This window comes from Mustela putorius, unplaced genomic scaffold (genome assembly GCF_011764305.1).
Source record: "Mustela putorius furo isolate JIRA1106 unplaced genomic scaffold, ASM1176430v1.1 tig00000580_pilon_pilon_pilon, whole genome shotgun sequence".
Lineage (NCBI taxonomy): Eukaryota > Metazoa > Chordata > Mammalia > Carnivora > Mustelidae > Mustela > Mustela putorius.
In genome coordinates, this window is record NW_025421423.1 from 6,633,829 (window position 1) to 6,649,152 (window position 15,324).

The following is a 15,324-nucleotide window of genomic DNA, read 5'->3' on the forward strand; positions in this document are numbered from 1 at the left end:
TATAGCCATGATCGAGAAAAAATATGGTGCTATTACATTCACTCTATCTAATATCATGGTTACAGATACTTATGTGGCCAGGACTCAATTTACTGATGGGTTGTATATAAAATACAGATCACAAATCTCAATTTTTAAGTCAATACGTTTTCATCCAAACACATTTTCCTGTAGGAATATTTTATAGGTGGTGTTTGGATTCTAAGACTCATATTAAAAAAAAAAAAAGCTACAGCCCAAATTTTGGGCTAGAAATATAAACCATTTCCAAAAAACCCCACTATGATTATAATTAAAAATGTTATATGCAGAAGAGTAGTTTTAAGGAAAGAGGAGAGGAACTTTGGGGAGTCCCCTTCTCAGATCTGGGGGCTTAGATGGTCTCTTAGAGCTGAAGACATCTATTCCTAAAAGACTGTTTCTTCATAAGGTGCTTCTAGAAAAGTCTGAGAGGTGTGATGCTCAAAGTTTTTAGGAAGACAAACATAACAGGGAGGCACAGGGAGATTATCCGGAGGTAACTAAAAAAGAGTTAGAGAAGGCAGGTGTTGAAGAACATTAGTGTGGAGGCACAGGAAATTTGCCTGAGGTGAATTAACTGAGCTGTGAGGACTGGAACTGGGTTGAGAATGGCTGTATGGTATCCTGGGGGCTGTCCTAATATCTAGCAAGTGAGGAGCACGAAAAGAGAGGAAAACAAATCAGATAGTGAGTCCGGGGTGGAAGAATCTTCAGAGTGTGACCAATATGCCATCATGTCACCTTTCTTTCAGATTGAGGGGATCTTTCACCTTAAAGCAGACAAACAAATGTCCGAAGAAAACTACAGAGATCCATGACTTCTACATAAATGATGTGTTTTCATTTATTTGAACAAAAATACCATCAAGTGAATTTGAATGGAGTTTGGAAAAAAAAAAACGAGGAAAAAGCAAACCACATAAACCCAGCTTCATCAGACAAAAAACACAAACACACAAAAACACAAACACACAGGCACACTTGCACACAAACAATTCTCAATTTGGACTGGGCCCTGATTGGCCTTTGTCCTCTGATAACCGCTGGCAAGAAGCTAGGCAAGGCAGCAGGCTAATAACAATCTTCACCTCAAAAAGTAAAACCCCAAGCTAGAGAGAGAGGGACACTCAAGGGTCTGTGTGACTTTGTTACAGGGCATCTTTACTCTTTATTCTCTATCTTGTCTCTCCACAGATCCTGTTCTCCAACACCATGAGACTTCCTCATGCCTGCTGCTTTCTTTCAAACATCAATTTTTCTTCCTACCACCTTCTCCCTTAGGGATCTCATACTCTCCGAAAGCTTTAATACACAAGATCACCTCTCTGGCCAGAATTCCCACCAGCTTCACTCCCATTCCTGAACTCTCATTTCCAAATGCCTGCTGGATCTCCCCTGGATGTCCAAAACAGATTTTAAAATGCCACGTGTAAAACGGAACTGATCAACTGGATTTTCTAGTCCATAAAGTGCCGTCTCTGCTTTCCTGAACGGTACCAGCATCTCAGACACCGAGTCCGGTAACTGTAAAGGTGACTCTTTGTTGCCTCTCACACTCAGTTAATCGCCAAGTCCAATGGACTTGATCACCACCTGATTTCTTGCATTTGTCTTCTTTCTATCAGTGACTATAACTACAACTTCTGTTCATTGTCCTTCTCTTCTAATCTGGTATACATGCTACTCTTCCAATCTGCTATTCCATTGTTCAAGAACTGTCAGGGAAATTCTACTGTCAGATGAAGTTCACGAGTCTCAGCCTGATGTCTAAGATCTTCTGTTATCTCAACTGAACTTAATTTTTAGACATGGATCCCACCTCCTTCCTTTCATGGAACATATGCCATGGCTAAATTGAACTCCTCAATTCAACGCCTCCTGACTATGCCTTATACCTTCCACCCGAAAGCAGTTCATTCTGTTGCTTTGCTTGGAATGACCATTTCTCCCTTGACACACATGTCCAGTTTCCAAGTGTTCTTCAAGAATAAGCACACATTTTTATCTTGTTAATTAAGCCTTCCCCTGATGTACTAAGTAGAAGGTAACCGCCCTTTCCTTGAACTTTGACACTATTTCCTGTTTCTGAACTTCACCATGTTTACAATTTTCTAAGTTGTTTTCTCCTCTCCTTGACTTATTTACTCCTAATTTCTCTACATCATTCAGAGTAAGAAAAAAGATACAGTTCCCTAAAAGGTAGGACCGAAAAGCACTCATGTGAGTTAACTGCACTACACTGAAGGATGAACGCTGAGGGACTGAAAGGTTATGAAAATTATTTTAATCATCTCTCTCTGTGGGAGGGTGAAGACACTGTCATTTGCATAATACCACAAATCTGGATGAAAATGGAACAATTTTGTCACCAACAGTATTCGCCCGAAGTCCAGATGTCAAGAACTGCTTAGTCAAATGATCTGGGTATCTTTATATGACAAAAACCTATAAATGAAAGACTTCACCACAGAAATGACATGGAGGAGAAATACACATTTTGGGGGCAAAATTTAGTAGAAATTAGTTTATTATCTCAAATTGAAAGTACTTTATTTTTAAAAAATTTTTAAAGATTTTACTTATTTATGAGAGCGAGCGTGCGAGAGAGCACAAGCAGGGGGAGTGGCAGAGGGCAAGGGAGAAGCAGGCTCCCTGATGAGCAGGGAGCACGAAGCAGGACCTGATCACCTGTCTTCAACCTAGCTCAAGGCAGACACTTAACTGACTAAGCTACCCAGATGCCCCAAACTGGAAATATTTTAGATAATTGTCCCACTTCATTAAGAACTTACCAGCTATAACACAAAGTTGACTTTGTTTAGTTCTGCTCATTTTGTCTTGTGGGTGGGAGTAAATTTATAAAAACTTCATCTTTTATTTATTTATTTATTTAAAAGATTTTATTTATTTATTTGAGAGAGAGAGAGAGCATGCACAAGAAGGCAAGAAGGCAGGAAGGCAGACAGAAGGAGAGGGAGAAGCAGGCTCCTCACTGAGCAGAATCCAATGCGGGGCTCGATCCCAGGACCCTGGAATCATGACCTGAGCCCAAGGCAGATGAGCCCACTGAGCTCATCTGAGCCACCCATGTGCCCAAAACTTCACCTTTTATTCTGGTGGAGTCAAGGACTGAACGTCTCTTTTTGTTTAGAGACTGTTTTACTGCTGTGTAGTTTTTCTTTATGATTTTCCATTTAATTCCCTCAAATAATCATTGCTACAGGTTTCTCACACATAGCATCCATGACTTAATTCTGACAATCTTCAGCTTTGATTAATGAACCTCTTTAGTCAGTATTGCGTTCACCTTTTTACATGAGATAATAGTCCAGAATCTTCACAATAGGCATATATTAGATTGTCTTTTGTACTACACTGGATTGAATGGTTTCCGCTCCCAGTTTCTAATTTAAGCATCACATTAGCAAGATTCATGTAAAAAATCTGGGTAGGCCTCTAAGAAGACAGTGAAACTTTGGGAGGTCTATAGGCCGACTAGGGCAAAGAATAAACAGCAGCTGCTAATCCCACTGTAAAGCATGAATGCAGAAGCATCATGAAAATCTCTCTTTAGGGTGACACATCTATTTATGCTACAGACTTATTGCTGTTCATTGGATTCCAGCTCATAACCTGAAGCCCTGAGTGTTCATTAGAAGACAATGCAATCCTTGCCTAATCAGTAAGCCACTGTTTGTTGAACCTTTTCATGAGGTTCGTGTCACTTACCAGGAGGTCTGCAGTTATGGGTCAAGTTGCTCATGTTCATTTGTTTGCAGAACAGACCTTATATCTTAATCCAAACCATTTATGAGACGTCTAAGGCTGCTGCCTGCCCTCTGGGCCACTTCATCATTTGATAAAGATAGTTGCAAACATCCTATATGTTGATACTCCATGAAACTGATTTTAAATGTTTAATTCAAATTTATAGTAAAGTTTTAATACCTTGAGGCTTGGTGTGGAAAGGGGTATTTGAAAAGGCATGATGAGTGTTTCCCAATTTGAAATGCTCAGCTGAACTCAAGTTGCTTTAAACACAGCATGTCCCAGGTATGCCCACTCAATTGCGACTTACTCTAATCTCTCCTAGGTGGGTCGTATGCCTTGGAACATACTTCTGCTCTGGATCTGAATTCTGTTCCCCATCAGGACTGTAGTACTCTCTTGGGCCTTATTCCAATTTTCTTGAGCCTCAACCACCACCTCCTCACTACTCCCACTAGGTTGGAATAGGTTCTCCATGCCCCTAGTCACAAAAAGGGGTCCTGTTTTAATCCAGACAGAATACAGACATGGCTCTCCTTACTTGAGGATCACCACTGCTTTACCTGTCTGTATACCTGAACTCCATCTGACTCCTCCCTTTTCCCCTTAGGGTCAGATGTCCAGGATATCAAAGGCAGCCTAGACTAGGTATCGTTTTTTTGAATGTCCTTGGACATTGTAATGTGACTGTTGGCACCTTAACCTCAGCCAAGTTGGCCAGCTTTATGGATTTCCTTACTGTATAAAGACACCCTGTTTTTTAGGTAATCCTGCCATCTCAATTTGTTCAGTACTCCTTGTTCTATACCCATTGAGCTCTCTAGCATCTCACTTTGGGTGTTTATGATAAAATGTTAGTTCTTTCCATTTTACTATTTTTTCATGGCAAAAAAAAAAAAAAGGATTCTTTACAATTTAAATTTGGATCCTACTATGTATTTCCATTAATTCCCAGGAGAAGCAATTAGTCAGTTTTTGAAGTCTGCTGTGGGTGAAAATACTTTGTAAGTCTATTCTTTGATGGTCATTCTGTGAGACGCACAAATAACACAGGAAAAACTTGCTAATAGAATTCCCAGCAGAAAGACGTTCTATAGAACAAACACTCCTCAAAAGCCCCTCATTCTGTTTCATTCAATAAAACAACAAAATATTTAATTTAGCTCTTGGTCTCTAGCGATGGCTGAGAGAATATTGCATTAGATGAAAGAACATCAACGTACTACAGCATAAGACACAATATATGGAGTTATAATGGACTATAAAGAAAGCTAGAGTAAAAAAGAAACATTACCTTAGGATCATGTATTCCAGAGAGCTCTTCATAGATCTTCTCACCAACCATGACAGCAGCCAAGTTCGCCGTGTATGTAGAAAGGCAAAACATACAGAAAATGGCCCAAAGGTTCATTAGAAACCTGCCAGTCCAGCATTTGGGGGGTTTGATGGCTGCTGTTCTACCAAACAACAGGGCATAACAGACATTCAAGGCTGAAGAGAAGGAGAAGACTTTACTTCTATTTCGCCCCTTGGGAGTCATACCAAAGGGGCTCTTCCATTCATACAGAGTGAGGAAGATGGCAGTGATGTGCAGAGCCACAAAAATCCCCAGCCACATTGTCCAGTGGAGTGGCCACATGAAGGCTCCAATGGGAGCTGCTGTGTCTCGGGTCCTCACTAAGATGCCCAAGCTGGTGGAAAAGAAAGGACTGGTGAAATCTATCACTTGGCTTCGAGCAGTATTGATGCTGAAGGAAGTGACTGCCAGGTGGGCTGACCCACTCAGGAGATCACCCACCAGCCCAGTCCAATGCCCATTTTTCCAGGCTCCGTACTTGCCATCCCCAACAATATAGAGGTCAAAGTCAAAGTTCATGTCTTCTGCTAGCTTTTCCAGCAGATCAATGCAATATCCATAGCAGCACTTCTTGAATTTGATGGGCACTGTATCATTACTGCTATGGAGGCTGTTAAAAAGGCTGTCCAAGACAGAGGAGTCATTAGTCAAGGGGTTTAGACAGAGTTGGCCAGCAGGGCACAAGCCTTCATCATCTACCTCCCGCGTGAAGACAAATGGATGTTCAATCAGGGTAACCACTCTCAAATGTAGTCTACTTGGGTATTGGAAGTGGGTTTTGTGCCTCTGGGCCTGCTCTGGCCATATTCCATAGTCCATGACAATCTTGCCCCCTTGCCATCTGCCCAAACGTGTCCACATTGGCTTTCCCATGGGGTCATGTTGCAGATTCCAGATGAAAAAGTTGTTTTCTGAGCTGATGATAGTGGAACCTTTTACCTTGATGGAACCACTGAGGCCTCTGAAAGTGGTGTTGGCTAGAAACCTGGCAAAGAGGAGCAAAGGCAAAAAGTAAGGAAAAGAGGTGAGGCCCAAGATAGGGAGGAGTGCTCATCTTTGCTTCTTTGCCTTAATAAGAAGAAAGTCTATATTTTTTTAAGTCGTTGCCTATAAATTCCTCAGGAATTAATAATTGGACTTTTTCTAAGAAATGAGTCTTATTTCATTAAGCAAATGAGATCACACCCTTAGGTTCTAACATCTGGGCTAGGTGTGTGACTCATGGTCTTACTCCAAATCTCTTTATTCCTAGTTAAGAGATGTGCTAATTGTCTCCTATTTAAAACCGTTAATTGTACATTCTCACAACTTTCCAAGCTTTGGAGGTTCTCGGCATCCTTAGTGTTTCATTTCTACTGTTCACTCTATTCAACTGCAATGAAATTAGCTCAATAAATATTGGTTTTGGTGCAAGGAATGAGTTTTAGTATGTATGCCTATTCTTTTATAAATGCTTAAAAATTGCATTCATAATTCCAGAAAATAGCCTAATCTTACTTTCAATGTTTCTCTTTTTCACAGTGGAAACAATCAACACATCTGTCCCCATAAGTCCAGTCAAAGCAGACTGTTGGATATCATCCACGCAACAAAGGAAAAGATGAGAAATAGACTTGCAGATCTCAGGATAGCCTCAGGGTACCCTAATTCTAAGTTATTAGAGAAAAACAATTGGCTCTCGCTCTGGAAAGAGCTTCTCTGCCCAAGTCAAAGAAAGGAAAATTACCAACTGAATGATGTACTGATTCCTAACCCAAGGAACCAGGCATTGTCAAATATATGTTCTGATAAGGGCCAGGCAGGAAAATGCTTGGTCAGTGTCTGGGAAGATAAGGCAATATGAAGTAATAAACTTGTGATACTTTCTTATTCTTAATTATGGCCTCTGTCCAAAGGAAAGCCTACATTTTGACATCAGACACACCCCTGTTTGGATTTTGGCTCAGCTACCTTCTAGCATTGTCCTTGGTTTTGTTGTCAGCAAAATGGGAAAGATAATACTGCCTCCATTACAAGGGCCGGAAATACTGCATGTACAGTATTTTGACCTAGAACAGATGTTTCACATATGGTACCTATTATTCAGTGTCATTCAAGTTTTTTCAATCAAGGCTGTCCCCAGGTCACTTTTCCCTAATCTCTAACAGAACTCCTCTAGTTGGAAACACAAAGTATTGCATTATGAGAAACTCATAGAGGGTACTCAAGACACATTTTAAATTACAAGGAGTTACAATGAAATGTAGAATGTAACAGAGGTTTTTTTGAGCAATCAGGTGATACAAGTCTACACTCTCAGCAAAACATGTTCACCCATTGCCTGCCACCAACATTACTCAGTAATTTACAAAGGCAAATACAAGTAGTAAGAGGTTATGCTGCCACAGAAGGGACATAGAAAAATCAAAATGTGTGAAGAATGTACTAATTTTCATTAGAGATATAAATGTAAATCACATCTGAAGACGATCCTACCACTAAATGCAATGAAACTGCTCATTTTGGTAGATTGCATGTAATGGTAATTATTCATGTTAGAGCACTCCCCAGTGGGACTCTCTACTGCTTAAAATGAATTCTATTTTGCAACAAGTAATGAAGCCTCAGTTATCTTAGACTTTAAAATAGTTTTATGCTTCTTTAGAGAAATAGGGAACCAAATCATTAAAATATACAAATTAATCAGTTGATAATTACTTAGATAAAGGAAGGGTGACTACAATTGTGTTTCTAAAGAGCAATCTACTATTACATGTGTGTTCTCTCTCTCTCTCTCTCTCTCACACACACACACACACACACACACTGATATAGCGTAAGGAACAAAAAGGTTTGTAGTAAATAGGTCAATTTCATTTTTCAATTTGTTGAACAGTAAAGTTAGGTTGGAGCTGTAGAAAGAGAAGGCATTCACTATTTTAAGAATATTTGGGACTTAATTATTGTAGATTTCTAGCTGGATGGACCCTTCAAGGATTACCGCTTTTATCATTTCCGATATCTTTCAGAAATTACATAACTCCTTCATTCCAGTAAAACTTGTTCCTCATCATTGATGGTCAGTAACGTCTAAGATGGTGACTGAAGGACAATGCTCAGTTGTCTCTGAGGCATCCATCTGTCACAGAAACGCAAATCGATCAGGATCTAAATGCCTTCAGTGTTCTCAGACCAGAAAGCCCAGTGCTTGTTTCATTACGCAACTGGCACCAAGAAATTGGGTCTCGGAGAATCCTCATTTATGACAGATGATTTCAGTCTGTTTTTTCAGTTTTACAGAGAGGGTAAATTAAAATAATCTATTGACAGCTTTCAGTTATTTTCCCCTTCACTACGTATTCTTTGCAATGTGATGGTAATGCATAAGCAAAGTTTAAATGCCCACTGATTAAGTGATTGAAATCTCACTTTTGCTCTAATCAGTTTCTACCATGTTCCTTTTTATTATGCCTGGATTCTTCTTGGATGAACAAGAAAACAAAAGATCAGGAATAAATTTATTGACAGGAGAAACTGATGCAAATACTGTTCTTAACATTAGAGTTACAGAGATGAAAGACACACTCATTGTTCTCAAGCATATGAAAGTCTTCCAACGCAGAGAAAGAGAAGCAAAGACACAATTCCAGGGTCATGACAGAGGTAAATATGGGTGCCATTGGGACAGAGGCCAAGGACTCCTGCACATTCTACTGCAGACATGACAGGGAAGCCTCTTAGAGGAGAAGGTGCCAGAACTGAGTGTGTATAAAAGAAGAGCCAGGGAGAGAAGCTGGGGACTGATACCATCACCCGGGGAGATGCGCATGCAAAAGCTGGAGATGAAGTGCAGGATGACATGCGGTGAGAAATAAGGCTGCAGATAAAGGTGGGAAACGAATTTCAAAAGGTCTGAGATTATGATGAAGGTAATGTGGAGCCATTGAGGGGATTCTATTAGGGGAAGGACATGACCATCAGGTTTGATTTTAAAAAGCCCCTACCCCCAAATTAGCTATATAGAAAATGGTATGGAAGGAGGAAGGAGCTGAGCACACTTTCATACGTGAAGAATTACGTTTCTTTCCTCCTCTTCTTGTTTCATAAGGGGCTTAGGGTGGCAAGAGCTAAGGTAATAGCCATGTAAGTGGAGAAACAACGGCATTATCAGGAGATATATAGTCTTTGAAAAGAAAAGTAGTGATTTGGGGGCACCTGGGTGGCTCAGTCATTAAGCGTCTGCCTTCGGCTCAGGTCATGATCCCAGGGTCCTAGGATAGAGCCCTGCATCGGGCTCCCTGCTCAGCGGGAAGCCTGCTTCTCTCCCTCTCCCACTCCCCCTGCTTGTGTTCCCTTTCACTGAGTCTTCTATCAAATAAATAAATAAAATCTTAAAAAAAAAAAAAGTAAAGTACTGATTTTAAGGCACCAAATGCCCAAGGTTGCATTCCATCCACAAACCACACCAAAGATGTGTGAAACTCAGCTTGATGGAAGGTCACATAAATAAGTCCTGGAGTATTTAGTTGAGTATCAGCTCAGTGTAAGCCCATACAGCAATGTGGGTATAAAAAAGGAGAAAAGCGATCTTAAGAGTCTTTTAATAGAAATTTAGAGCCTGGGTCACAGGGACCAATAATATCACCACACTCTGTGTTGATCACACTACTGCTCTAGCCTAGAAATGAATTCTAAATAAACCTTCCAGCTTCAAGAATGTTATGAGGAAAGCTAAGGAGGTGGAAAATATAACAAGGGGTAGAAAGCACAAAAATCCAATTGGAGAGTGGGGTAGAAAAATAGGAGAAAATAATATAGGAAAAGCAGATTGCAACGAGACTATAGAGGCTTTGCATGTTCATTTTATGAGACTGGATTTCATTTAATAGGAAAAGGGGAGTCGTGAAGATTTCTGAGCAGAGAAATGATATAAGCAGAGGTCTGCATTAGTAATACTGATCTGGAAACAGGTACGCTGTGTACACAGGAAGGAAGAGATGGTGACCAGGAGACCACTTAGAAGAACATTACCATAGCTTTGTCATGTGTGATAAAGGCTCGAATCTGGCGCTGAGTTAAGAGCCTAGTTTAGCACCATGCCTTTCCTGTCCAGTGTTTAACAAAGCAGTCAGGTATCTACGTTTTTTATCAGCATACCTCCCAAGATACCACTCTGCTCAACGAATGAAGCTCATTAGTTAATTTGCATTGAGGTAACTTATCACTTTAGTAAAAGCTCCCAATTATCTCACTAATTAAGAATATGTGTTGATTTGTATAGGATCCAAGATAAAATGTGTACTTGGCAAATTATGTTAAAACTGTTTTTGAGACAGTTCACAGTATAAGCAAGAACAGTGTTTAATACATTTAAGATATATTTTGGAAGCCACATTTGCACACAAAACTTGACACGCTAATTAAAGGATTTTCTTATTCATTAAAATAAATGAACAAAGATGTGAAAAAAAACAACACGTCACCCATTCAATCTTGATTCATTCAATAGTACTGTGTGCCGGGCACTGTGCTAGGGGCTAGGGGCTATAGCAGTGAACAAAAGAGCACAAATCTATACAGCTTATATTCTACCAAAGGAGACAGAAAACATGTGATAAATAGGTACTTGTATGGGATATTAGAGCTCCTAAGTGCAAAGGAAGAAAAATAAAGCAGAGTAAAGAGGTGAGATGTGTCTGGGTTGGTGGTAGTGGCGTGAAATTTTAAATTATAGAGGCTGGCGAGGAAGAGGTATTTGAATAAAGAGCAGAAGAAAGGGGAGGAGCTAACCAGAAGGAGGAAATCTGGATGGAACCTTCCCTGTAGAGGGAGTACCGAATCCAGCTTTCGGAAAGCGGGGTCCTGTCTATTGCTTGAGGAACACATATAGGAGGGAGGGGCATGAGTTTAAGATAGAGAAAATGTGTGGGTAGTGGAGTTGGGAAAATAGCATGTTGTGGGTCACTGAAAGGACTTCATTTCTTCTCTGCATGAGATAGAAATCCATCGGTGGGTTTGAGCAGAAAAGCAATATGACATGATTTAGATTTTAACAGGATCACCCCAGTGCTGTGTTGAGAATGAACTGAAGAGAGAACAGCAGCAGAAAGACCAGTTAGGGGGCTATTTCCAGCACCCAGACAAAAGGTGATGATGGTTTAGCCTGAGCTGGTAGCAGTGAAGGTCGGATCCTGATCTGTTTTGAAGCTGGGAATGGCAGGATCCACTGATGGCTCAGATATGGTTGCCAGGAGAAGCAAAGATAACATCAAAATCTGTGCCCTGGCAAGGGGAGGCATGGAGTTGCCACCAAGGTAAAGAATCAGGTTTAACGTGGGTGAGAACTGTGAGAGACGATGGACTACAGGAAACAAGCTGAGGGTTTCAGAGGGGAGGGGGTTGGGGGATGAGTGAGCCCAGTGATGGGTATTAAAGAGGGCACGTATTGCACGGAGCACTGGGTGGTGTATGCAAACAATGAATCATGGAACACTACATCAAAAACTAATGATGTACTGTATGGTGACTAACATAACATAATAAAAAATAAATTAATTAAAATAAATTAAAAAAAAAGAACTACCAGTTCAATTTGTTCAGGTTAAGTTGGAGGTAATTTCTAGAAATTGAAAGAAAAATGTCAAGTAGGTAGTTGGAGATCGTGTGGAGCCCAGGAATGAGGTGCAGACAGGAGTTACAAAACTGTAACTCCTCTAGACATAGTATTTAAGGAGACCCAATGAGATTACAAGATGAGTAATTATAGAGAAGACCCAGGAGTAAATCTGGGGCACTGGACATCTGAAGGTGGCGCTGCTAAGGAAGAACTAGCAAAGGGACCTGAGAAGTTATCTAGAGAGCTAAGAGCAGACCAGGCATCACTGGGTTCTAGAAGCCAAGCAAAAGAGATGTTTCAAGGAGGGGCAGTGATCAACTGTGTCAAATATTTCTATATTCCTTAATAACAGAATGTTGACTGCAGTGTTTATCTTAATTTATCTAATTTTATTATTCATTATACATTATCATACTTTTACTTTGTAAAAACTTGGTCTAAAATCTACATAAAAACCTCCTGCTGCAAATAATGTTGCCATGCTCTTAAGAGATTTTAATACCTGTTAAGATTTTTCTTATTCACTATATAGTCTTACTAGCATTATGTTTTTTTATATTTGTTATAAATATGTACCTTTCTTGCTTTTGAACCAGTTCTGTAATAACCCCACTGTTTCCAGTCTTCCTTTTGATCACGTAGGAACCAAATCATTGTTTAAATACATCCTCCTCCTCCCATGCCTTCTCCGGTGCCCAGCAGTTTAACTCAACTTATCTTTGTAGATCTACTTCTCTCATTTGTTTTTTTATTTCTTTTTAAATTGCCCTCTTATCTTTTTTTCCCCCCTTACCATTGCCTTCCATTAATCTTATTTGTACACGGGCAAATCTATTTTGCTCTGTAAAGCCATAAGATTTATTTTCCCCTCTGGGAACTTGCTTTTGTATCATTAAAAGAATCTGTATCCTCATTCTCTTATATCTTGAAAAATGAGCCGAATTTCTTGTCCCATGATCATCTCATCATATTTAATATTCTCCCCCACCCTGAGGAATGAGAGACTTGTTCATCCTCTATAAAGCTCTATAACATTTTTTAGACTGTGAGAACTTAATTTTCAATTTTTGCCTGTGCCTCCATCACTGTTGGGGACATTCTCTCCAACTTCCCTCCCAGCAGCACCACCTAATTCTTGTCAGGTCGACTTGCTCCTGTGCAGTGAATCTAAATATTCATTTCTTGGTCACTTTTAATTTAGTTGTAGAGCTCCTGACTAAAGCAGAAGCTCAATAAAGCCCTTTTAGTATGAGCCAAAGGAATATGCTTAAAGTTGCCCATTTTCCTTTGCTTAGAGCAGGAGTTGTGGGGAGCGAGGAGAGTTGGGAAGAGATCTACTAATGCTCAGAAATGCCCTCTTTTCTTGACATGATTCATTATCTACAATCATGTAATAAATCTGCCAGACAAAACTCACATCCTTCAAAGTTCTACACTTTCACATCTGTCACAAGCTCATACCCACAGGTTTTTTTCCCCAACTCTTTATCATTGGAGAGCCCCAAACTATTCTGCCTTTGGAGAGTCCTACGTCTTTTAGAGAACTCACACCTAGTTCTGATCTTTTACAACCACTTATATCCAGTTGTCTGAATTATTAGCTATTCATATTTTATGTTTGTATTTTAATCCATGTGTGTGATTTTTCTTAATTCTTCAAAACTTTTCCCTAATGCCCCGTGTTTTCTAAATTACCCCCATTTCATGTCGCTTCCCCAGGCTCTAGATTACTTCCCTTAGGTTTCTTACAGTTTCTTAGATATGGGATAATCCATGGTATTCTCATTATTTCTTTTTGCTCTTTCTCTGATTTTTTCTGAATTTTCTCTTCTTCCTCTCTTCCCCTCTTTTCCTGTCAGTGAACTTCGTAGAAGAGAATCACCAATGCTCTGTCCTGTTAAAAGGAATTCTTGTCTTGAATCAGCTCTTGCCATCCCCAGTTAATTTTACGATTTTTGTTGTTGTCACCCTAGGCCTGCTCCCCTCCTGTGAAGTCCATTTACGTATCTCCCTTTACTCTGTTCATGCCTCTCTTACCATCTCTCTTTTTTTTTTAAATGGCCCTGGAGACCTTTTGCCTATTTGTATGGCCAGCTTTTCCTAGTTCAGCTTTCATTCTGTGGCCTCTTTCATCGCAGCAGACCCCTGCCCGGTGACCTGAATTCGCCACCGCAGCCACAGAGCTTACCCATGGTCCAATTCTAATCAGAGGACATTGCTTTCTTTGATTTTGTTCTCTGTGTATGGGACAGCTCTCCAAATTAAATGTTAAATATAGATGATTTCTTAAGCTCCATGTGAAATGACGCCTTCACTGTTCTCTCTAATCCTTTGTAGTAATCCTGAAGCTCAAGTATTTGGCAGATGATCACCTCCATCTTTGGCTCTGTGGGCCATAAATCAGTGAGGGTGTAGATTTTGACATTCTCCATATTCCAAGAGCAATCTCTTCCACAGAGTGGCTAGGAGGAATAAACAAACCCGGCCTTCCCACTGCTCTGCTTCGTGACTCTGCAGGCTGTCAAGCTGAAAGAGACTTGAGCGTGCATCTAAGCACCTAGAGAGTTCTGAGCCATCTCTGAATATCAGGCACAACAGAGTTACCACTCAGTGAGGTCTATGGGGTAAATGCAATTAAACACATGTCATCTGCTCAGCTTAGACACGTATCTCTTAAAGAGCTCTTCATCACTTTGCCAGAAGAATAGGGCTCAGACAGCCAGGGAGTATCTGCATCTGCAGTTCGCAAATTGTTCAAAGCATTGAAATTCTCATACATTTTCCCCCAAATAACGGATCATATAAAAAACAAAAATCTCAAAAAAAAAAAAAAAAGCCAAAACAGAAATCTCTGATGATAAGGAATTTAAAGGGAATTAGAAATTGCTAAATTTCAACCCTCAGAGCAGAGGGTCCCCCCAATGTTTTTTTTTTTTTTTAAAGATTTTATTTATTAATTTGACAAACAGAGATCACAAGTAGGCAGAGAAGCAGGCAGAGAGAGAGGAGGAAGCAGGCTCCCTGCTGAGCAGAGAGCCCAATGCGGGGCTTGATCCCAGGACCCTGGGATCATGACCTGAGCGGAAGGCAGAGGCTTAACCCACCGAGCCACCCAGGGCCCCCCCCCCCCAATGTATTTTAAATCATTGGTCACATCAACTTACAAAGCTCAGCTTTTAAAATAAATTTCTATCAATTAAGATAGATAAGATAAGAGCAATTTACTAACATGTTAAATGTACATATGTACAAACACACGAATCATTTGAGTCTATGCTTTGCCAACATCAGCAAAACTCAGTTACTTACAAGTGAAACTGTACGGTGGAAGGGCAGTTCCTGTCCTTCTTGGCTTTCTTCCCAAGAGGAGAAAAATAGTAGCCTATGTGATTGTGTTAATATGCTTTTCAGGCTGTGTTAGTATCAGTGTGAATAGGACACATTAAAAAATTGGACACATGGGTAGAACACTCTTTTTCCTGCTTTTGTGTGCCACGAGTGACAAGCTGGCACTTTTTCCTTTCTGTTGTTTTTCTCTCTCATTATGGTTAGATCTGTTCCATTCCCTTAAGTTGTTTTCTTT

At 40.2% G+C, this 15,324-nt stretch overlaps 1 protein-coding gene across 2 annotated transcripts in view; it reads right to left on the reverse strand.

The window, feature by feature from the left end:
• Positions 1-15,324, reverse strand: part of GRIN3A (glutamate ionotropic receptor NMDA type subunit 3A) — a 162,668-nt gene that overhangs the window by 94,023 nt on the left and 53,321 nt on the right. For both annotated transcript variants that reach the window (XM_004747723.3, XM_004747724.3), the window contains exon 3: positions 5,084-6,131. In XM_004747723.3, coding sequence (XP_004747780.1) covers positions 5,084-6,131 — 1,048 coding nt within the window. The remainder of the gene's footprint in view (positions 1-5,083; positions 6,132-15,324) is intronic.